General features: G+C 51.9%; 2 protein-coding genes across 12 annotated transcripts in view; one reads left to right on the top strand and one right to left on the bottom strand.

Moving 5' to 3' along the window:
- Positions 1–10,827, top strand: part of DGKD (diacylglycerol kinase delta) — a 103,777-nt gene extending 92,950 nt beyond the window's left edge. For 5 of the 7 annotated variants that reach the window (XM_045559595.1, XM_045559596.1, XM_045559599.1 and 2 more), the window contains 7 exons: positions 63–197; positions 493–644; positions 2,300–2,411; positions 2,496–2,588; positions 3,436–3,555; positions 6,183–6,300; positions 7,346–8,378. In XM_045559595.1, coding sequence (XP_045415551.1) covers positions 63–197; positions 493–644; positions 2,300–2,411; positions 2,496–2,588; positions 3,436–3,555; positions 6,183–6,300; positions 7,346–7,692 — 1,077 coding nt within the window. In that variant the 3' untranslated portion in view covers positions 7,693–8,378. Of the gene's footprint in view, positions 1–62; positions 198–492; positions 645–2,299; positions 2,412–2,495; positions 2,589–2,859; positions 3,071–3,435; positions 3,556–6,182; positions 6,301–7,345 lie in introns of those variants that run through there. The other 2 variants (XM_045559597.1, XM_045559601.1) reach the window with 2 other exon arrangements.
- Positions 10,828–13,856: 3,029 nt separating this feature from the next.
- USP40 (ubiquitin specific peptidase 40) overlaps positions 13,857–24,032 on the bottom strand; it is an 83,495-nt gene continuing 73,319 nt past the window's right edge. For 4 of the 5 annotated variants that reach the window (XM_045559590.1, XM_045559591.1, XM_045559593.1 and 1 more), the window contains 2 exons: positions 18,921–19,015; positions 13,857–15,954 (listed from right to left, as the gene is read on the bottom strand). In XM_045559590.1, coding sequence (XP_045415546.1) covers positions 15,843–15,954; positions 18,921–19,015 — 207 coding nt within the window. In that variant the 3' untranslated portion in view covers positions 13,857–15,842. Of the gene's footprint in view, positions 15,955–17,698; positions 17,863–18,920; positions 19,016–24,032 lie in introns of all 5 variants that reach the window. The other variant, XR_006736934.1, reaches the window with a different exon arrangement.

Raw genomic sequence — 24,032 nt, 5'->3', positions numbered from 1 at the left:
CACGTTAAAACCCCCGGAGGCTTGGGCTCTGCACACGGGTAATCATTGTGCTGTTCAATCAGTGTCGCACGGTGAAGATTTCCATCCTGGGGGATGAGGGCGTACCTGTGCAGGTGGATGGAGAGGCTTGGATCCAGCCCCCGGGGTACATCCGCATTGTCCACAAGAACCGGGCGCAGACGCTGACCAGAGACAGGGTAAGAACGGCTGCCTGCGATGCCCAGGGCTCTCTTGTGGGCTCACCTGTGCACTTTAAAAGAAGAGCCAGAATTTTTCACGTCTTGTTTGTAGAATTTTTTTTTTTTAAGACACCAGATTAAGGTAATAGAGCAATAATTTCTAGGACCATCTCGTACCCCCAGTGTAAAAAAAAAAAGTCTGTGTCTCCCCTTTCCTGGTGATCTCGGTGCCCGGCACATGCGTCAGGTCAGACGCACGCTCGCCCTCTCGAGGGAGCCGCGGGAAGTACAGCTCTGGGCTCTGGCGTCCTAGGCGTTTGAGAACACCTTGAAGTCCTGGGAAGACAAGCAGAAGTGCGAGCTGCCCCGCCCGACGTCCTTCTCTCTGCACCCAGAGATGCTGTCTGAGGAAGAAGCCACCCAGATGGACCAGTTTGGGCAGGCGGCCGGGGTCCTCATTCACAGGTGGGCTCCGCCTCGCTGTACCCCACTGTGGGCCCCTCTTGATCTGTCTGCTGCGCCTGCGTCCCCCGTGGGGGCTGAGCCTGTTTCTGCTCGCCGTGGTGTTGGCGTTTCCCCAGATCGTCTTTCAGAGATTCTTGGTGTTTACGTGGATGGAAACCTAAAAGCCACAGTGATTTTTAGAGCCACTCGCAGATTTGAAAACCTGCCCTGGACTCCTGAGAATAGTCCACTGACGGCCGCCTTCACTTTGCGTTCACTTTATCCCAGGGAGCAGGTTTGCACTCTGCTCTTACTGAAAAAAGGCAACTGAAAAAGACATTTCCTCTTTCCCCGCTTTGAGAAGCGGCTCCTGCAGCCACTGTGTCCCTTGGGGCAGGCGGTCAGCACTCTGTCCTCTGTTCTCCCCACCCGCCTATGTGGCCACTGCTGCCTGCTGACCTGGGACCCTCTGCAGCCGTTGCCCGATTCTGCCAGCTATGTTCAACCTTCCTGCCCCCACACTCTCCCTCCCTGGCTCCTGGCCACCCCTTGCTGGCTTCCCCTGGGCTCTTTCGTCTTCTCCCAGCCATGGGCAGGACACCCTGGGTTCTGGGCTGGCCTTCTCTGTGCCTGTCCCAGGCCGCCCTGCCTGGCCTGGCGTGTGTGTGGAAGGACCACCCGTGTCAGCCTCCAGCTCCTGCCCCTCCCCGGCACCAGGCTCTTGTCTAGTAGGTTGGCGTCTCTCCTGGTCGCCCACGGGTGTGTCTGGCTTGGTATGTCTGTACGGGCACCTTCATTCTCTGCATGGCAGTTGGTGTCACTGCCCTCTGGCTGGGCCTACTGTGCTCCCCCCTCTCCTCCCTGACCAGATCGGTGATGGGGCTGGAGGGCTTCACTTAAGCATTCATCCAGCTCCTTGCTCTGCAACGGGCCTCTGCTGGCCTCCTATCTTTATTGATGTCCCGGCAAAGCCCATGGTGGCCTGCCTGGAAGGTGTGCGTGCCATGACAGCCTGTGGGAAGCCGTTAGCAGTGGCCCATTTCCCCCAGGTCTGGACGGGTGGCTCCCACGGCTTTTGCCTGCACCTCTCCCCACCCCCCAGCCCACCTACCAGCCCCCCTGAGGCCTGCCCTGGCCTGTGCTCTTGCCAGCTCCCCCGCGCCCAACACTTGGGCTGTGTGTGGGCCTGTCTCAGCCCATCGGTGCATCGGGGTTGCCCCTTTGGGGGAGGGTCCTCTGTCCCCATGTATGGCATGGCCTGGTACAGGTTCCAGGAGGGCTCTGGGCTTGACAGGCTGTGTGCTGCACTGAGGGCCCCTCCGCGTCTGCCCACCTGTTACTGCAGGTCTCTGTGCAGCGGGCCCAGTGCTGCCCTCTGGCTGTCTTACAAGGCATAAGCCTCGTTTTGTACAGTTTCCTCCCTGGAAAACTTGGATTTTGGTGTCAGATTTCCCATTTTAAGCTCTCATTTGTCTGCTGTTGGTCAGGAAATGATCTTCAAGGTTGTCCTGTGCCAGTGACCACCACTGAGTGGTTGTCATGGCCAAGCCACGGTCCCTGTCACCCTGCCATGCCAGCCCTCCGCCTTGGCCCTGTGGGCAATACTGGGGCAGACAAGTGACGTCTCGGCCCTTTTACCGGGCCTGACGCCTGCCTGTGTTTCTCTTTCTGCCCAGTATCCGGGAGATCGCTCAGTCCCACCGAGATGTGGAGCAGGAGCTCGCGCACGCCGTCAACGCCAGCTCCAAGTCCATGGACCGAGTGTACGGCAAGCCCAGGACCGTGGAGGTACCTGGTCTTGTCAGTGCTGGCTCCTCCCTGGTCACAGAGCCTTAGGCCTGTCACAGAGATGTATGTTCTGGTTTCTCGCAGGGACTGAACTGCAGCTTTGTCCTGGAAATGGTGAACAACTTCAGAGCTCTGCGCAGCGAGACGGAGCTGCTGCTGGCCGGGAAGATGGCCCTGGTGAGCCGCTGTCCGGGGAGCAGGCCCTGGCTGTCTCTGGGCAGAGGGCGGCACGCTTTGGTCGGGTTTTGGGCCTTTAGGGAGGGCCTCCCGGGTTGTGTGGTCTGACGGTGGGGCTGGCGGCTGTCTGTAGCGTGTCAGAGACTCCTGCAGCAGAACATCTTTGTTATAGACAAAAGATGTGTTTCCACCCCAGAGTGCTGTGGGTGCAAAACCCTCCCCTGTGGCTGAGGCTCGCTGAATCCTCACGCCCAGCGTCTTCCTCACTCAGCCCCACAGAACTGGCCAAGTCGGCCTGGGGGAGCTGCAGTCACAGGACGGTCCCTGAGTCTTAGAAGCTGGAACGGGGAGAGCCCGAGTGATGGCCTGGCCAGCCTTCTGGTTTCAAAAAACGGGGGTGTAGAAGGGCCTTGCTGAAGGTCCCGCAGCTGGAGAACCGCCCCAAGTCTGGCATCTGGACTCTCCACTCACTGCACACATCATGCTGCCTCCTGAGGTCACACTTGCTGCCTCTGCTGCCGCTCGGCATTTCCTCTGCTTGGCGCAGGCCGATGGCCCTGTCCCCTTGCTGCCAGCGAGCCCAGAGGAGAACAGAGCAGGCCGAGTGTCAGTCCTGCTAATTGTGGTTTCATTATTTATATTCTCTCATGTGGTACTATTTAGAAAGGGAGGTTCTGGGTTTGGTGTCTTATCCGGTGCCCTGTGACTTAGTTTCTAGAAAGTTTTTATAAGAACTTTCTGAGAGGAGCTCAGCCCTAGGGCAGACTGCACATCTGCCAGGGCTTTACTGGGCCTGGTACCTCGCTGCGATCAACAGCTCTCCCTCCTCCCCCCCTGCCCGGAGCAGCAGTTGGATCCCCCCCAGAAGGAGCGGCTGGGGAGCGCTCTCGCCGAGATGGACCGGCAGCTCAGGAAGCTGACGGACACGCCCTGGCTCTGCCAGCTCATGGAGCCCGGTGACGATGAGGTATGTGGTGACAGGTTCGGCGCCTGTGTGCGGTGGGGCCTGTGCAGCTCGGGGATTAGGATGGTGTCGGTCTGGCAGCTCGCCGTACGCCTTCTGGAAACTCCTCCATTAAAAAGCCCTTCAAGGCAGGGAGAGACTTTGGCAGGTAGGAAGGAGTTGGGGGTCGGGTCGCCAGTGCCCCCTGATAACCAGGCGCACATCGCCCTCTGAAACAACCGAGGGCTGGCCGGGAAGGAGGGAGAAGGAAGGTGAGCCCAGGCCTGCAGCCGGCCCCAGCGTGGAGACACACCGTTTAGACAAGTGGAAGCTTCTTGGGAGCTCGTTGTGGGCGGGACAGACTTGGTGCGCTCTGCTCCCCACCCACACTCCCTCTGCATGTACTTAGCGACCCCAGCGTGCCACAGGTCACAGCTGGGAGGGACAGGGCCCTGGGCGGATTGCACCCAGGTGGAGTCACATCCTACAACACGGGGAGAACAGGCAGGAGCACCCAGGAGAGGGCAGCGTCTGGACAAGGACAGACCCTAGACTGCCTCTGGGCTTTCTCCTCGGGGACGGTCAGGAGGAACGGGGAGAAAAGTTCACTTTGGGCAACACAGTGACAGAAGCTAAGTGACTGCTAGACGCTAACCGTGGGCAGCTCTGCCCAGCTTAGCCTGTGAACCTGCTGGGGCGCTGGGGCGAGGGCACGGAGTTGGGCAGCAGCCGCTCAGCGCAGTGCTCGGCGCTCAGGTGTGCGCAGGTATTTGCAGACCCCTCGTGGGAAGCCAACTCGGAGGCCTCCCAGCCCACTGACGAGACTCAGCAACTTGAGAATGAAGGTGGTTTGGTATAAAACGACAGGCAGGGCAGGCTCATCAGGATCATGGGTTAAGTAGTTAATTGTAAATGTGATAGAGAATTCACTTAAAATGACGGCAGTAATAACGTGACCTATTCAGCAGATGCACAGTAACATGGCCCTGTAATTCCGGGTTCCACAATGCTGGGGAAGTGGCAGTAAGGCGGGTGGCCGGGAAGAGGCATGGGCGGGGATGAAAGCACGTTACCTTCCTCCGCTTAAGGGGGAAGAAAGTTAAAAACATTCTTGACTTAGATAATTAGAGAAACGTAGAGTCAGTAGTTTTAAAAGCTTAAAGGTAGTTTCTAAAAGAATTGAAAATATTAATGTCTTTCTAAATCACCACAAAAGGAAAAATAAAATATAATCTGTATTATAAAATAAAGTAAGGGGGAGTAGCAAGGATATGCTAACAGCGTAAATGTGACAGAAAAATGGCATGGCTTCCTCTTAAAATCAAGTCATTCTCAGATCACATTAAGTGAGAAACCTAAGCAGATACTGTTTTCTTTCCCTTGCCCCTGATAAAAACTAATGACCCAGAAAGATTAAAATAATTACAAGAAAACACAATAAAAGAATCCAAAATAACAATGTTAACATAAAAGTGGAATTGCATACCTATGACAGTAAGTGGTAAAAAGAAAATCACATCATAATTGATAAAATATAATAATTGTTACTATATATCGTCTTAAACTTATGATGACTATAATATTCAAAAAACTCTGTGCCAAGTGATAAGCACCTAGATGAGTTATTTAAAAGTACGTTATTTATTTTCCATTATATGGGATAACTGATTTCTAACTTAATTCCACTGTGTCCCAGCACAGTGGTCTGTATGTCACCGTCCTTTGAAATTTATTGAGACTGGCTTTATGGTCCAGCAGGTGGTTGGTATTTGTAAATGTGCCTCGTACGCAGTTGTACTGTTTACATCATTAAGTCCCTACAGAAATATGTTTTTCTCTTCTTGATGTTATCACTTGTTAACTCTTTTACCGTGATTGTAGCTGTCTCAATTTATCCTGTGGTTCTGTGTGTTTTTGCTTTATGTATTTTCAAGGCTGTTATTGGGTACACGTAGGTTATCATTATGTAATAACCCCTTTGTGTTTAGTAATTCTTTTCATCTTCAAGTTTACTTGCTTGGTATATTTTTTTTCATACTTTTACTTTCAAGCTTTATTTGGGGTGTCTCTCTTATATAATTAAACAGCATGTCACAAAGGGACGCACCGTGGCCTGCACACTTCCTTCGGGGTGCTCTGGTGGCTGCTGAGGACGGCTGCGGAGCAGAGGCTGCGCTCCTGTGTCCCTGCTGCTCACCCTGCCTCTGCTGTTCTGCCCGGGAGCGTGTCCCTAGGAAAGAATGCGAAGTGCGGGAATAGCTTTATTCAGAAAGCTGCTCATAATACAAATCGAAGCCTAGAAATCCAAAACTGGAAGATTGGCTAAATAATTTATTTTAATAGTTTTCATTTAATAGAATATGATACTGATATTTAAATAATATTTACTAAAAGTTTTTTCATCACCTAAGAAATGCAAATGTTAAAAAGACCCTATGATCACTTTTTTTTAAAAACCATTTTTAAAAGGTATTAAAATCAACAATAAATACAAGAATAAATAAGGGGAAGAAACCTTTAAGAAGCAAGTGTCTCTTCCCAGCTCCCTTCTCGTCTTGCCCCTCCCCCTCCCACCCACCACCCGGCCCCTCTCATAGGACCGAGGCCTTGATAAGTCGAGGTCTGATTCTCAGTGTTTGTCTCCCCAACAGAATGTGATGTTGGACTTTTCCAAACGCAGCCGCAGTGGTAAATTCCGCCTCGTGACCAAGTTTAAAAAGGAGAAAAACAACAAGAACAAAGAAGCTCACTGTAGCCTGGGCGCCCCGGGTACCTGCCCCCCTCCTGTGTGTCTCTCTGGCCGTCCACGCCCGCTGCCTGGGCCCGGTTCTCCCGGTCTCTGCTTTCTCCTTGGCCTGCGGCTCCTCCCCGTGGTCCCGGTGCTGTAGCCCTGCGCGCTCGGCTGCAGAACCACACCCTTGCCCGCCCCCCATGCCACCCCGTGCCCTGGACGTGCTCTCCACGGAGACTCTGGGTGGTGGGCCTCCGAGCTGTCCTGCCTGCCCTGAATTGGGGGTTCAGGGTGGGGAGGGAGACTGCAGAGGTGACGAGACAAACTTGGAGACGCAAACTCTGGACTCGGGCCTCGCCGGCCGCTGAGCCTGCTTCCTCTGATGGGCTGCTGTCCCCGGGTGATCGGGTCACTGATCAAGGTTCCCATGGGAACCCCAGGCCACCAGTGATTGTGGATGATGGAATCAATATCAAATGGCACTAAGGGACATTTTTCCTTTGGGTTAATAAATTTGGGGCTTAAAATCTCTGTCTGAAGTATCAGCCCTGAGCACCAAGGCTGCGTCTGGCACTGTTGGGTGCTAGATGGGCCTGGATTTTGGGCATGGCATTTGCCGCCAGCAGGGCAGCTCCTTTTGATTTTTCTTTGCATGTTTATCCAAAAATTGGGTTTCTATTAATGGTGGTGGCTTGACTGTGTGAAATCTAAATCTCTGCGTGTCTCCCTTCCTGCTGTGGCCCCAGAGTGAAACGTAAGCCCTCTAGGAGCCAGAGGAGAAGCTGGCTTTGGCCACACAGTCACAAGGATGTTTCCCTCGTGTTTGGTGGTGTTTAATCCCTCCTGGGACACGGGGGAATGTCCCAAAGGCTGGTGGCCCACCTGGCAGGAACAGATGCCAGCTCTGCGGCAGCCCATGCCCTCGAGTAGGGGGCTCCCCCTGCTTCTGCATGGCGGGGGGTGCTGGCTCCCAGGTGTGTCGGTGCCACTGCTGGGCTACCTCGGGCGCTGGGTGCTGGCTGCCACCTACCTTGCGCTGGGCTCTGGGCACTCACTGCACTCATGCTTTTCCGTCTCCGACAGTTCACCTCTGGGGGACAGAGGAGGTTGCTGCCTGGCTGGAGCACCTCAGTCTCTGTGAGTATAAGGACATCTTCACGCGGCACGACATCCGGGGCTCTGAGCTCCTGCACCTGGAGCGGAGGGACCTCAAGGTACTTCCACAGGCATCTCGGAACCTGCACCCGGGCTTCCACGCAGCTCCTTCCGGCTCTGTCCTCTGCCCCGGCCTGGCCGTGTCCCAGCATCACGATTCTTTTTATTCTTCTCCTCAGGCTCAGGCCTTTGTGTGCGCCATGGGTGGGGTGGCCCATGCCCTTGGCGTGACGGCCCCACCCACCACAGCCAGCCGAGGCCAGGAGCAGACGTAATGGGGGGAAACCTTGATTTTCTTGGCTTAGTTAGACAGGGAGCTATTGTTACGTTGAAACCTTGCTGGGGAGGCGGCCCCTGCCGGCGTCCAGCTGAGAGGGCCCCGCCCGCGGGTCTCCCCTGGGCTTCTGTGGGGACTGCAGGGGTCGCAGGCGGCTGTCCCCACCTGGCAGGGAGCAGGGGGAGGGGAGAGGCTAGGCCCGTGTGTGGCCCTGTCTGCGCCAGGCCTCAGCACCGCGCCTCGCGGGGCCCGGCTGCCTAGCGTTGAGCTGCTGGCCAAGTCCTGAGGGCGAAAGGCCACCGTGGGTGTCTTGGACAGTGGCTGTGCCGAGGTCATCTGGCATCCCTTGCTCTCAGGCCTGTGTTTTGTCTTTGTCTTGGATTTGTCTGTGATGACAGCAGTGACTTTGTAGAAGGCAGGAATGATGCGTCAGGCGTCTGCATGACTGTCACTGGTGCCATTTCCATCCCATTTCCATCCTCATTTGTGTTGAGAAAGTTGGGTAGGAAGGGCCGTTGGTCGCCGGCCTATCTGTGCAGCCCTTGGGCCCAGGCTTTCTTCCCGGCATCCACGGTGGCTGTCCTCTCTGTTGTAGGACCTCGGCGTGACCAAAGTGGGCCACATGAAGAGGATCCTCTGTGGGATCAAGGAGCTGAGCCGGAGCAGCGCTGCCACCGAGGCCTAGCCTCCGCCTTCTCGGCCTGCGTCCCCCGCTCCGCCCGCCACTGAGGCCCGGCCGGTGCTGCCGCCACGCAGCCGCCCCTCCTATGGTGCTACTCCCTCCGCCAGCCCCCCGCACCCGAACCTAGCAGCTCCGGGCTCGAACACACCAACACAGCTACCTTCGAGACGCCGCCTCCAGCTCGGAGTCCCCTGGGGCAGACGCGTCACGCCCACCCTGGCCCTCGCTGACCTGCATCGAGGGCCACGGGGGACCCTGGCAGGGTCTGGCCTCCCGGGCACCGGGCACTCCTGCAGAAACCGCCTGGCCACGTGCTTGAGTCACCCCGGGGCCTCCTCCCTGTGTGTCCTTCCACGGCCGCGTCGCAGGGCTCTGTCTCCTGGCCCCGCGGGCGCAGAGCGTGGTTAGGGCCCAGCCGGCGGCCGTCCCATGGCAGACCGGCCCGTCCTGGGCTCTCCCTGGCGCCCCGCCAGGCAGCCCCGCTGTCGTCCCTGTTCATCGATAAGGTGTTCTTGGAAACAAAGTCCGCCTCTTTCCCGGTTTGAAAGTGGCATGGATGTATTTCCAGTACTGTCTATTTTAATTTGACATGAAGAGAAAGAGCAAAATCTTTCCTGTTGAAGCCAAGTCAGTGGTCTCCTGTCCCTGAGCTGCCGAACCTGCCTCCCCGTTTGCCTCAGGGCCCTGTGGTCACCTCGCTGCCTATTCTGAGCTGTGGGCTGGGGACACGCTCCCGCGTGTCCCGCAGGATGCCACAGGCTTCTGGAGGCCAGCTTGGGGCCGTGAGTGACACAGGTCTCCAGGCCGTCTCCGCGGAGGGAGGGTGTGCGCGTTAGTTGTGTTTCCGTGTGGAAGCGGCTTCCCGGGCTCCGGGAACCTCTGCCTGTCCTGCGGGTCCCAGGCCGAGCCCCGGGGGCAGGAGGCATCTGGGCCCTCGTTCCCGTTGGGTGGCCGGGGGCTGGTGCTGTCTTGAGAGTCTCTGCCCCTGTGGTGGCTTTTTGTTTCCTGCTGCCAGGCCTGCTGTCCCTGGAGGTGTTGGCGGGGACTGTGACCCAGTGCCCACACTGCTCCCGCTTTGCCTCTGTCCCCAGGTGTGAGCTCCAGCCCGCCGGCAGGGCCAGCAGATGGCAGTGCCAGCGGCCGGGGAGCACCCCCAGGGAGAGGGCTGCACCCCGGGGACCGTCCCCAGGTGGAGGGCACCCCTGGGCGTCACAGGCCCTGACCGCCCTTCCCTTTCAGAGGTGGCTGTCCTTCACAGGGGCTCGTAACGCGTCTCAGAATGTGTCCCATGCCCAGCCCTGGTGCGGACGCGGCTGTGGCCTGGCTGCCAGGCTGGCGGAGTCAGGAGCGTGTGTGGCCGTCCGGCCCTTCCATTTGTGTCGGCCCAGCTGACACGAGAGGAAGCCGCGGAGCCACCCGGGCGTCACACACAGGCGCCTGCAGAGCCTCTGGGTTCGGGGCTGGGGCTGGGGCTGGGTAGCGCATCAGCTCCACTTCCTTCCCGGCCGTCTCCGTTCCCGTCCTCCGTGTGCACCGGGTGGGCCCCGCCTCTGTGGCTTGGGGGCACGTCCCAGGCCCATCAGTCCACTGTCGCGGCCACCTGTCCCTGCATGTGAGGTGTTGGCGTTAGGATTTTTGGGTGAGAGAGTCTCATCCTCTGTGGACTTTGCTGCCTCACTGGAAGTAATGCTGGGTGGGGGATGGTGTGTGTCACCTTCCCCCTGGGATTCTGTGTCCCTCAGCCCAGCCATTGGAGGTGGCGGAGGTGGAGGAAGGGAGAAGCTAGCCACAGGCCACTCGACTGCCAGGTGGGGAGGCCGAGGCGGGTGTGGAAGCCTGTCTCGCAGTCCCAGCACGGCCGGCAGCCTGGGGCTCTGCAGTGCCCAGAGCAAGCCCTGGGACAACGTGGGACTTGGGTGAGGAGGGGACACGAGGAGGAAAGCTGCCAGCGGTGGCTTCTGGGGCACCAGGGCCACCCCAAGTCCTTGGTGTCCTCTTGGGAAAGTTTTGGGTTTGGGGCAAGGGTGGCATTGAAAATTAACATGTTGTCAGTGATTAAAACGGCACTGTTTACATAAAAAACATTTTTCTAATTCTAACAAGTTAGAAGTGAAAAGGAATGAGCATGAATGTTCAGGAAACCGCCTGTCGGGTGCTGGGCTGGCATCCCCACACTGTGGTGGTGTCCTTCCTTGCCCTGTGTCCCCTTGCGGAGTTCTGGATGGGACTCAAGGTCCTGTCCACGTAGAGGAGGAAGGAAGGATTCCTGGAGAGTCTCGGAGAAAAGGTTTTGTGCCCTCAGGTGGGGCTTAACCCTCGTATTTATAACCTTAATTTATACAGTGAGCGCCGTGGAAGCAAATGCCTCTTGTATTGTTATGTACATAGTCCACGCCTGAATGCTGTACATACGTTCTGTGTATAAATAAAACAAGCCTGTTTTTGATCTTCCATTGTTAGAGCCTTTGTCATCATTCCTTGTGCTTTGACGTAAAATGTCAGTTGGCAAAATCTTTCCAAACTGGATTCAGAATTATTTTTTAGCTGCTCTAAAATGGGTTGAATTTTTGATGGCTGAAAAGCCAAACAGGATGCCATTGAATTTTTTAGGGTGTGGCTCTGTGATCTGTTGGGTTAAAAATTCAGCAAGGAGGTGTGGGGCACTGGGTGGTGCCGAGGTTCTCAGACTCCAAGGCTGCGTGGTCACATGGATCTTTTCTATAAAGCTGCACACCTGGCGCTCTCCTGTTTGGTCTCAGTACCTTTATTCCAAGGGAGCTGCCTCTCTGAGATCAAAGTCACTTTGTTATCCCTGGAGTTCCTGGGGTGAGGCGTGGGCACTGGGTTCATGAAAGACAAAACCAGGCTGGTGGGATAAAGAAGGGTTGCACGGGCTTTGGAAGTGCCGGTCAACTCCTTGCAGCTCTTTGTCCCTGCTTCCCTGCTAACAGAGCCCCATTTTTTTTTTTTTTTTTTTTTCCTGGTGTGCATTTTCCATGTGGCCCGTTCAGGACCTCAGGCCTCATGGTTGTAAGATGGCTGCTGTAGCTCCAGGCATCACATCCAGACATGCGTATGTCCAATGTAAGGTGTGTAGGGGCAGATGCTGCCTCTTGTACATGTCTCTTTAAGCTAAAGGAAACCTTTTCAGAAGCTGTGGTTTCAGGCCAGGCACAGTGGCTGATGCCTGTAATCCTAGCATTTTGGGAGGCTGGGGCAGGAGGATGGCTTGAGCCCAAGAGTTGGAGGCTGCAGTGAGCTATGATTGCGCCATTGCACTCTAGCCTGGGTCTAGAGTGACCCTATCTTAAAAAAAAAAAAGCAGCCGTGCCTTCGGCTGACTCCACTGTTGTCTCTTAGCTAGATCTGCATCACACACTGACTGAACCAGTCAGTGCGAAGGGTACAGGACTGTCACGATGCTGACGGCTGACACATTTATATTTTATGCCGGGCATAAAATACAAATCTTACACATATTAATTCCTCTAATCCCCTGACAGTCCTTCGTGGGGGGCATCTCTCTTTTACAGATGAGGAAGCAGGCTCAGAGGCGCCACATCTTGCCCCATGACACAGCCAGCACGTGGCCAAGATGGGAGTCCCAGGGCAGCCGGGCACCAGAGATCACACCTTTTCGAGTGCTGTGCTTTCCTGCGTCCCAGACCTCGAGTCAAGCCCAGCCCACATGACAGGTGAGGAACGACGGCCGTGTCCCAAACTTCCTGGCACAGAAGCTGCAGCACTAACTTCTTGCTGGTGGCACCTCGATGACTGGGCAGGAGCTGGCCTGGGGGTAGGCTGGCATGGGCTCCCTGGCCTGCCCCCCGCACCAGCGTGGCCTGTCTCACACTGGGCCTGCTCTGTTGTTGGCAAGTGGTCAGGAAGGGCTTCTCCAAGAGATGGCATCTGGGGGCAGGGGGGAGGCCAGATGGCAATCTGAAGGAGAGGGGACAATTCAAGTGCAGTGTGACTGCGAAGTGGAGAAGTGTGTGGTCTGCGGTGTTGTCACACTGAACCTCTGGAGAAGTCCCACCAGTCAGAAAAACAGACTGAGAAGTGCCCCATCCAGTTTCAGCTTGGTCTGACCCAGGAATGTCAGCTGTGTGTTGAATCTGCTCTCCCTTCTGTTTGCTGGAAGAGTGTTTTATTGCGGCCATCCCACCCCTTTGTCACACTTTTCACTTAGCTGTAGGCTACTGAACCAGAAATTCCATCCACTGGACCCGACCAGAGCTCTGACCTGGGCTGGGAGCAGGAGTGGGTCGCACCTCTGGGTGCCTCTCTGGGGGTGGGGGCAGGTGTGGCTGGGTCGTAGGTAGGATGGCCACATGAAGGTGGGGGCCCGGCCACCTTTGAAGCACACACAGGGCAGGCGCGCAGACACTTGGAGGTTCTTTTGGCAACCTGCCTTTGCCTCTCCCCCACTGTCGTCTGAAGGGAGCTGAAGACACGTGGGAAAGTTGCCCACTTCAAGCCAGGACTTCCACATGTTCCAGGAAAATGGCACTTGGTAGCTGACAGCGTGTCATGGAGCTGCTGGTGTCATCTCAGCACCTGGGAAGAGCCTGCAGGAGGATGGAACCAACAGAGACTAGGGCCTGGCGCAGGCTCCACTGTCCTCTGGGCACTTGTCTGACCTTGGCCTGATGCAGGCACGCGTTGGGGGGGTCTAGTTTTGTGAGCCAGGAGACCCCCAGTTTTTGGTCCAGCCAGGCTGAGCTGGGGCCAGTTACCTGCAACTGAAGGGTCCTAGCTGCCACACTGTGGCTACTGACACAGGGGCCTGGGACACAGCACTTGCCTGTGTGCAATGGGGCGGAGGGACTTGGAACAGTGCAGGGAGCTGGAGACGTTCTCTAACTTCACTCTGGTAGGGAGCGAGGTCGCTGCTTTGCTTTGCTCCTGGAGTGCAGTGAATCTGCAGACTTAGTGTCCCTGTGCTGCAGTTACCGTGTGTGTTACCACCCCTGCATGCCGAGCTCTGGGCTCTGGACGGCTGACGATCAGGAACAGAAGGAAACGTGAACCGTCAGTCCCCTGTCCAGACAGCGCAGAGGGGCTGGGGCTCTTGTAATCTGGTCATTTGCAGTGAAGTCTGTTCCAGAGGGAAACTGACATCTGTGAAGCCACAATTGTGGATTTTCAGGGAATTCTTGCCTCCTTTCCTTTTTTTGGCCAGAAAAACATTACTGCTGAATCAATGTTTTCTGCAACTCAACCACCTCTGCCAACCCCACTTCCCTGGAAGGAAAGGAGAGCCGGAGTACTTCCAGTTTCCTCCAATACGACTTTGCCCAGGAGTCTGTATTTATTTAAAACCAAAACACAATTCTGTTATTTCTAAAGCAGCACTGATACAGTATTTCTAAATATAAAGCATGTTTATTTAGCATCTGAAATATGCTTGGGGAAAAAAAGCCACAAAAGTTCATCTCTTAAGCAAGTAAAACATGAAGCAGTCAGCAGACACTAAGGACTCCAACGTTAAAAATGGTTTATTTTTTCTTTAACAAAATTTTAGAGCATTTCCCCTGTATAGCCCAGTCTACTGCAAAAGTAAAAAATAAAACAAAACAAAAAGGGAAGAAAGAAAAAAGGAAGGGGAGAAAAATGAAAGGAAGAAAGAAGTAGAAAAGAAAGGAAGGAAGGAGAGGAAAGAAAAAGGAAGGGGAAAAAAAAGAGAAAGCAAGCGAGCCGACCAGCAGAGGCAGCGCCCCCGGCTGGGCAGGACTTCAAGGCACATCCCCCGCCCCCCCACTCCCTCAGTACTCGCATTAACAGAGACGTTCAGAGGCCTCTGGCTTCCACAAGCAGAGCTCTTCAGTTATCACATTAATATTGTCTTACCCTAAGATGGGCTGAAGGAACATACTAGGAAATATGTCAGTCAAAGAAACGGAACGGCTTGTACACAGAAGGGCAGGGCTTCCGGCACAGTCAGTCATGGCGCTTACGGTTTTGGTATCACAACCTGTCCACGTGCACCTGCAAAGACAGGCGGCAGCCACGCGAGAGTCTCCCGAGGCTGGTTAGTGTTTGGGAACTGGGAGGCAGTGAGGCAAAGTCCAGCTCCTCGCATCCTAAGTGCCTCCACAGAAGTGGATGCGAACCTTGTGACGCAGAAATGCTCAAACGTACACAAGACATGAGGCTTTCTCTCCGGTCACGGTTGTGATGTTGTTGGAAGGAGGACAGAGAAGGACAAGCTTGGCCACCTGCTTAGCGTCAGCTCTGCAGAAAAGGTGACATGAGCAAGACCTGAGCGTGTGGGCAGAGACACTGTGCCAGTGTCACTTCTCTGCCATCTCAACACAGTTCTGGTTTCATATCCGTGACACGAGGCTGATGAGAAACTGAAATCCAGATGACAACCAGGCTAAGAACATACGACATCTTAGGAATGCTGCTTTCCACTCAGCTGGTGTCTGAGAAAGTCAGCCATCCCACTGTCCCAAAGCAATTCAGTGACACAGGTGCCGTATTTCTCACAAATACCAATTAGATCCTTTAAGTTGAACAGTGATCTGTGTTGAATTAAGAGGAAAAAATCTTTATTCTTCCTTTTTCTGATCTGTTCTAACTGAGGCTACTCAGGAATATATCAACTCAACTGGCCGGGGCAACTTCAGGCCCACAGACTGTGGCAGGCGTGTCGGCGTGGCCTGCCGCCCGGCCCCCAGCCCGCAGAGGCCGAGGCAGAGGCGCTGTGGGCAGCAGCAGCCGCAGCAGTGAGAATGTTCTGGTCACAGAGCAGCTAGGTCAGACCGAGCCCTCAGCGCTGGGCACCCCTGAGGCTGCCTTTGCTCTAGCAGAGCACGTGCAACTGTGGAGGGTGCCCCACGTGTCTCCTCATATGGGAAGAGCGCTAACACTTGAGTGTCTCAGTTCCACCTCAGTGCAAAGGGGGAAACAGGACACACGTGAGGACCAGACAGCGTGGGGGAGGTGACGTCCGGAAAGCAGACCACCCTTTCCAGTAAGGCACAAGCCTGGCCAGCCCAGCAGCATGAGATGAGATGTCGGAGCCTTTGTCAATGCAGGTGACTGAGAGAGTCATCGAAACAGTGACAGAAGTGATTGAATACATGCGCATTTTACACAGATTTATGCAACATGCCATTTTATCCATACCTGTGGGTTAATGCACAAGTAGTAAATTTTCTGGTAAAAACGGCAGCTGGGGGCCAGGTGTTGTGTGAGGTCAACACCCGGTTGGCACCTGTGTGCAGGGTATCTAGGTCTGGTATGTGTCACAGAGCCGAGCGACCAAGTGTACCTGCCTGGCCTGAGAGGAGATGTCCTGTGCTTGTGACGAAGCAGAGGATTTGGGACCTTAGGCTCCACAGGAAGCAGCTGGTCCATCCACAGACTGACACCACTCGCTTTCGTGGAATCGACCAGATGGCTGTAGCAGGGGCACAGAGCCTGGGCCCCGTGTCCCGGGAGACCTGCTGTGGACGGTGCTATCTGAAACTCCCAACATGGATGGAAAGAGAAGCTTCTTGTCCTTGGGGCCGGCCAGGTGTCTCTGCACTGGAGAAGATGTCACTGCTCTGCACGTGGAGGGCTTCTTGGCTGTGGGAGACACAGAGGCAGTCATGGATATGTGGGGGTCACTGTGTTGAAGGGTTTTAGAATAACTCCAAAATTCATTCTGATTCTCAGGGGCCAAGTTAGAGTAGGCTTTGGGGACATGTGTTGATAATTTTGACAGCTATTTCCAAACCACCCACCTAAGGACCCCCGGTTACCCTCCCACCAGCCCCATGTGCGAGAATGGTGGGTCTCCCACACCCTGGCCACGTGGCCTGTCAGACTCTGGGCTTTTCCAGTCTGCTGGGTGAAAATGTCTCACAGCAGAATTATCATTTTTTCTTTAGTTTTAAAACTGAAATATAACGTTCGCAGAGTGCACACAAATCGTAAACACAGAGCACCATGAATCATCACACAAATACACCCCTGGGTGACACAGCACAATGGCTGCCTTTGCCCCTTCAGTCCCCAGCCTGAGGGACACACCCCTCTGACCCCCACCCGGTAGACTGGCTTTTGCTGGCTGTGACCTGCACACGGATGACGTGACACTGGGTGCTCAGCACCACTGCCCTTGCCGCCGCTGGGCAGTCTGTCAGCCCCCACCCCCCCGCATCCGGCTGGAGGGAGTGAAGCTGCCGTGTGTGTCTTTGTGGAGAACGTAACTTCAGAGCAGGGTCGCGGGCTCTGGGAGGTGCACAGGAGACACCGCCGGACGCAACGCCACATTTTCCACAGCGGCTGTTCTAACCCCAGCCCGGCAGCAGGGAGGCCCAGTCACTCTGCATCCTCGCCACGCTGGTGTCTGTCTTTGCCATGCCAGCGTCTTGAGGGTAGGCAGGGATACCAGAGAGTGGCTTGAATTTACATTTCTCTTCCCATGAACAGAGTTGGTTGAGCATGTTTTTATATGTTGGCAAGCAATCTGCATTTCCTTCTCTGTGAACTGTTCATAACCTTTACCTGTGTTTTTATGGGATTGTTGGTCTTTTTCTTATTTACTTGCAGGTTTTGTTTCCAGAATTACAAACAGCCAATTCCTTTGATCCAGCAATTCTACTTGCAGAAATTCTTACAGATGTACCCATGTCTGCATTGCAAAATGGTGAGTACACGAGGTTATTCCTGCGACAGGGACAGGCTGGAGAGAGCTGGAAAGTCAGGAGGTGGGCACCGTCCCGACGCTGCGGTCTGCTCGTGTGGCAGACGCCAAGCTCCAACCACGTGACGTGGGTAAGTGAAAACCTCAAGGTATGCCAAGGAAGTTCTTGTGTCAAAAAAGAAGGAAAAGCACGTGCCCCTGTACACAGAAGATCCGACAGGATGTGCAGGTGACAGCCATGCAGGTCCGCCCGGGAGTGGCTGTGGGTCTGGGGAGGAGACTCTCAGTGAGCCTCATGGGTGGCTTTTGAATTTAGAAGCATGTGACTCTATTAACTCTCCAAAAAATAGATAAAATAAATGAAAAGCAATACAGTAAGTGGTGACTTCGTGGTGCTCATAAAGACACAACTGTTCTATCACGCAAAGGAGGCACCTGAGGCTGAGATTTTGGTGACAGCAACACGAATTTTAAAAATGCCCTACCTGAAACAACACAGGTGGAAATGAAGATGACAGGCTTGGAAAACTGCTGGATGACTCAAAGTGACAGCCCTGATAGCTAAGGCTCTGACAGAAGATGCACATGAGAAGTCAGAAGGAGACAGTTTTCATCACTTTTAAATGTGGAAAAAGGCAACATTTTAGTGTGTATGAAATATTAAATATGTGAGACACATACAGAATTTTGTGTGTGACTTGCGAGGACAACTCCAAAGCAGCCGGATCCCTCGCTCCGAGGGCACCAGGCCTTGCGAGGTGCAGCGTTGTAACGGGGGGTGTAGACTGTCCCTTGGCCTCATGGGGATCCCCGACACGGCTGGGAAGGTGCTGCCCAGAAGTCACCTGAGGAAGAGCCCTCCAGTCAAAGGGCGCGCCCTGGACGAGGGGCCCACGGGAGAGGAACAAAGGGAACAGAGCGTCGTGGTCCGAGACACCACAGCAAGGATGACATCTGGACGCTGTAGGTCCAGGTGTGACTCCAGAACGAACTCACTGAACATGTCTCTACTGAGCATCAACAGAAGCACTGTTTTAAAATAAAGTCTACCAAGGCAGGGGCAATTAGAACATGGAAAGGCTGACTGAGGAGAGAGCCCGAGTTACTGAGATTGGGGGTGGGAGGACGGTGACACCCCCAGGCCTCTGGTCTGGCCCGTGTGGAGGTGGTGCTGCGGGCCAGGTGCTGGGGCTGTTGGTGTGAGTTGGCTGTGCAGAGTGGTCTGAACTTCACGAGTTCCTGGGGGCCGTTCCAGGAGAGAGCCTGGCGGTGAGCGAGCCCAGAGGCCAGGAGACGGCCGGCTGTGCACAGAGGTCCTCGGACCCCCCGAAAGGAAGTGGAGAGAGCTCCCCAGGTGGCGATGGGCTGGGCAGCGGGCGCCGTGGGGAAAGCGCAGGCACCGGCAGCGGGAGGGCGGGCGGAGGGCAGGAGCCCTAAGGTAGGCAGAGGAGAGCACCGATGGTGGCGCCCTGGAGGAGGAGGTTGGGGCACTGAAGACCAGCATCCCCTGTGTAGCGTGAGAAGTGGGGGTGCGGCAGCTGGATGGGGTGCCTCTCGGGAGTGCGTACGGTTTTAGGTGCTAGAGACTGAATGAAAAGCCGTGACCCGGGAAGTGCAGCGAGGCTGCGCGTAGGGGGAAAGGAGGACAAGGGTGCCGGGGGAGGAGGACCGGCCGAGGCCTCACAGTGCCGCTGTGGTCCACGTCGCCTTTACACGTTCCCCAAAAAGCACCAGGACCAGGAGGAGGCAGTCTAAAGCCGAGATGCCATGTGCGTAGAAGAGAAGAATCCCACATTGTGCTTCTCCACGGTGTAGTTTCACAGGGGAGTTCCCTGCTTCAGTTTCCCAGCAGGAGTAAGAAGAAGTCAGAGAGTGGAATGTTGGTGGCAATCCTAATAATTACCTTTTCTTTTTCCCCGGAGCGAGTTGTTGCTGTTTTTCTTTTCCAGTGTCATCTCTGATTGTACTGAAATCGTCGTCGTCATCAACCAGGAGATTCTACATTTCAAAATAATTAATGAGCAACATTTTCAGAAATTTTTTTAGCCTATATTTAAAAGAGATATGTTTTAAAAATTACCTAAAGTGACAAAAGGAGATATTCAAGTTTACATAAACTAGGTTAATAACCGCTAAAAACTTTCTAGTGCTCAATGAAAACAAATTCAGGGGGTGGCAGGAACAGCCTCATAAGGAAAATTAACTTTCAGCTGTCCGACCTTTGCCTGCAACTGTTAAGTTATTAAGTGTGAAATGTCCGATTTCCTTAAGTGCTAAGTTTGACAATTGTTATCACTGACATTCTTATTTTATGTTTATTGTGAAGCTACATCGTCACTCTTGCAAATGCCCAGTTTGGCTTGTGATTATCTTTTAAATATTTTTTTAGAGCAATTTTTGTGAAACTATGGGTAAGTAAAAAATGAGGGTTATTTTTGAATATGAGTTCGGTCATGGAACCAATGCAGCACAGACAGCTTGAAATATCATCAACGAAGCGTTTGGGAAGGACGTGGCTAATGAAAGCACAGTACATCAGTGGTTTGAGAAGTTCCATTCTGGTGATTTTAATCTTAAAAATGAGCCACATGGGTGACCTGAGACCAAGGTGGATAATGATAAGCTGACAGCTATAGTGGAAGCGAATCCACCTTAGCCTACACATGAGTTAGCGGCAAGGTTTGATGTTACTATTCCAACAATATTGGACCATTTAAAACAAATCGGCAAGATAAGGAAGCTGGAAAGATGAGTGTCACGTGAATTGAACATCAGAAGAGAAATCGTCTCCAAGCTTGCCTTTCTTTGCTGTCACGATATAAAGGGGAATCATTTCTACACTGTACTGTTACATGTGATGAAAAGTGGATTCTTTTTGGCAGTCACAAGCATTCAGCACAATGGCTGGATGAAGATGAAGTGCCAAAACAGTCCAAAACCGAATAGTCATCAAAAACAGCTAATGGTGTCTGTCTGGTGGTCCAGCGCTGGTGTTATCCACTACAGCTTCATGAAACCTGGTCAATTACAGTGGATGTCTACTGCAACCAATTGGATGGAATGATGAGGATGCTTGTGATTAAGCAGCCGAGATTGGTCACTAGAGACAGACCAGTCAATCCTCTTGCAAGACAATGCTTGACCACATGTCGCACAAACAATGCTGCTCAAACTACAGAAGCTGGACTTAGAAACTCTCTGTCACCCACCGCATTCACCAGACCTTGCACGGACTGACTACCACTTCCTCCAGGCTTTAGACCACTTGTTGCAAGGACAAATATTCAATTCTTAACAACCCGTGGAAAACACCTTTCGAGATTTCATCACCACTCACTCTCCAGGCTTCTTCGCTGCTGGCATAAACAAGCTACTGTTAAGATGGCAAAACTGTGTTGATAGTTTAGGTGCATACTTTGGTTAATTGTACTGCTTCTTGTTTGAGATACAATAAACTATACTTTTGACTTGAAATCGATATTTCATATTTGATGACCTAATACAAATGCTTCCCCCTAGCTAAATGTGAGCTTGTGAAAGGCATGGCCCATGTCTTTTAATTGCTCAGAATTTCCCTTAAGCTTTAACTGTGGGGCTTTACAAACACAGGCTGCTCGGTAAGTTCTGCTGAGTGAGCAAGCCTCCTTGCCGCCCGATATCTGCAGTTGGTTTTCGTTTTTCCTGTTTTACTTACTGTAAATATTGGCCTCTCTCCTGGCTGCCCACAGGGAGGCTGCCTCAGTGAGTGCTTGGCATGTAGTAAAATGCTCAGTAAATGTTAGCTATTAATAGTATTATCCTTTTCCCGTATTTGCTTCATTTCTAAAGGAAAAACTTAAGTTTCTGTTGATGTCCCTCCCTTACCCTATTGCTCCCACCTTCACTTTTATTCTGTGATTCTTTAGAGACATAATCCTCTGTGAAACCCAACATGGTTTTATACTGTACATAAATGCTCTTCCTGTGAGTTTGTTTTCTTTTTCAACATTCAATATTTGGGTGTATTTTCATATTGGCATATGTAGCTCTGGATTATTCATTTTAACTTCTGTGTATTATGCCACTGTATCAATACATTTTTTTGTTTATCCCCTTTTTGAGGGTCATTTAAGTTCTTTCCACTTTATGCTATTACAAATAGTGCTTCACTGAACATGTCTGTATATCTCTGCATACATCTGTGTGAATTTTCTACATATCTAGGAGTAGAAGTACTTGGTTGTATTATAGGGGCATCTTTGTACCAAACACTGCCAAACCGCCAGCAGAGTATTACACCCCTGCGGGGCGGGCACGGAGTTCTGCCAGTCTTGCAGGAGAGGGCAGCTCTCTGCTGCGTTCTGCAACCCCTGCTCACCTACGGAGCTGGTCACCTTTTCACGGGCTCACTGGCCGCTTAGTTCTCCTCTTCTGTGAACTGACAGGTGATAACCTTTGCTCATTTCTCCTCTATTGGGTTATCTTTCTGCAACTGATTTGTTAAAAGTATGATACATATTCTGGATAACAACCTGTTAGTTATATTACTGCATGTATTTTTCCCCTGTTTGTAACTTTTCACTCTTTTTATGGTTTCCTTTGATAAACAAAAGCTTCTATTTTTAATGCAGCTAAATTTATTAATCCTTCTCTTTATGGTTTGTGTTTTGTTTCTTATTTTAAGAAATCCTTCCTTCATGCCTGTAATCCTAGCCCTCTGGGAGGCCGAGGCGGGTGGATCGCTCGAGGTCAGGAGTTCGAGACCAGCCTGAGCGAGACCCCGTCTCTACTAAAAATAGAAAGAAATTATCTGGCCAACTAAAATATATATATAGAAAAAATTAGCCGGGCATGGTGGCGCATGCCTGTAGTCCCAGCTACTCGGGAGGCTGAGGCAGTAGGATCGCTTAAGCCCAGGAGTTTGAGGTTGCTGTGAGCTAGGCTGATGCCACGGCACTCACTCTAGCCCGGGCAACAAAGGGAGACTCTGTCTCAAAAAAGAAATCCTTCTTAACCTGAAGTCATAAAGACTTTCTCGTATCTTTTCTTCTAAAGGATGAAATGACTACTTTTAACATTTAAGTCTTCAACTGAAATTGACTGCTGTATATGGTGTGAGCAGAGGTAGACAGGCGTTTTATAGGGCCTGAAGCCTACACAAGTTGAATATCCCTAATCTGAAAATACAAAATCCAAGATGGTCCAAAATCTAAAACTTTAAACGCTGATATGATGCTCAAAGGAAATACTTATTGGAGCATTTCAAATTTTGAGATTTTCAGATTTGGGATTAAGGATGCTCAACCAGTAAGTACAATGCAAATATTCCAAAATCTGAAATCTGAGACACTTCTGGTCTCAAGCATTTTAAATAAGTGATACCCAACCTGTATAAATTTGGTAACCCTTTTTAAATAAAAATTATGAACACAATTTTCCTATATAGATAACCAATTCTCCCAGTACCACTTACTAATTCATTTTTAACATTGCCTCAGATATCTGTCCCATTTCCCGTGTGTGGTTCTGGGTCTGCACTTCCTGTCCCTTTGCATTTGCCTGTCTGTCCCTCCCTGCCTCGAAACACACTGTCACCACAGCAGTGGATCCGTCTCAGGGCTCAGTAAGGCAAGGACCCTAGATTTGTTCTTCTTTAAAAATATCTTAGCTCTCTTTGCTCCAGCATATGAATTTATTCTGTTTAGTTGCTTTAGCGTAATCTCTATGGATTATCACTGGAATTATATTAATAGTAAATGTATACATTTGGGAAGAATTGACGTCTTGCTGTTGTGAGGCTCCCTGACAAAACATGATGGCTCCATGCCTAAACGTGGCGCCAATACTGTTCAGTAATATTTTTCTAATAGTCTCTAGAAGGTTTTAGAAATCTTTTGTTGGATGTATTCCTAGGTCCCTTGCAGTTTTATATATTGATCCTGGAACCTTTAGAACTCTGTCAGATCCAGTGGATTATCTGGATAGTCTCTTCAATCTCCTTTGTAAGAAAGTTTTGTATTTTCCTTTTTAAGTTTCTTTTACCTCCCTTTCAATTTTTAAATATTTACTTTTCTTTGAGGGGAGGGAGGTCACATTACATTGGCCATGTGTTTAGTACAATGTTGAATAAAAGTGGTGATTAAGGGAATCTTTATTTTGGGTCTGACTAATAAAAATACTTTTGAAGTTTTTGCTATGTGTGTTGCTATAGGTTTTTAGTAGGCATCTATGTTAGGTTGAGGTGTTTCCATCTATCCTAATTTGCTCTAAGCCCTTTTTTTAAATAGGCATGAACATGAATTTTTAATATTAAATTTTATTCTATGCTTTTTCTGCATCTGTTGGATTAGCCATACGATTTTTCTTCTTTAATCTGGCAGTATGGTATACAACATAATATATTCCTGACACTGCTATCCCCTTGCATTCCTTGGATAAACCTACCCTATGGTCACATAGTAGTATTTTTTTTTAAAACATACTTGCTGGTTTTGACTTGCTAGTATTTTACATTTATGGTCATAAGTGAAATTAGTCTAAATTTTCCTTTATTGTCTTTGGCAGCTTTGGTACTGGGGTTCTATTTGCCTCATAAAACAAGCAGGCTGGCTTTCCCTCTTTTTTGTCCATTCTCTGAAACAATTTGCATAAAATGGGATTATCTGTGTCTTGAAGATTTTTTTTTTTTTTTTTTTTTTTATTTGAGACAGAGTCTCACTCTGTTGCCTGGGCCAGAGTGCCGTGGCATCAGCCTAGCTCACAGCAACCCTCAAACTCCTGGGCTCAAGCAATCCTACTGCCTCAGCCTCCCGAGTAGCTGGGACTACAGGCATGTGCCACCATGCCCGGCTAATTTTTTCTATATATATATTTTTAGCTATCCATATAGTTTCTTTCTATTTTTAGTAGAGACGGGGTCTCGCTCTTACTCAGGCTGGTCTCGAACTCCTGAGCTCAAACAATCCGCCCGCCTCGGCCTCCCAAGTGCTAGGATTACAGGCTTGAGCCACCGCGCCCGGCCTGCGTCTTGAAGATT

Source organism: Lemur catta, chromosome 8, assembly GCF_020740605.2.
Source record: "Lemur catta isolate mLemCat1 chromosome 8, mLemCat1.pri, whole genome shotgun sequence".
NCBI classification, from domain to species: Eukaryota; Metazoa; Chordata; class Mammalia; order Primates; family Lemuridae; genus Lemur; species Lemur catta.
This window is presented reverse-complemented; position numbering and strand designations above follow the sequence as displayed.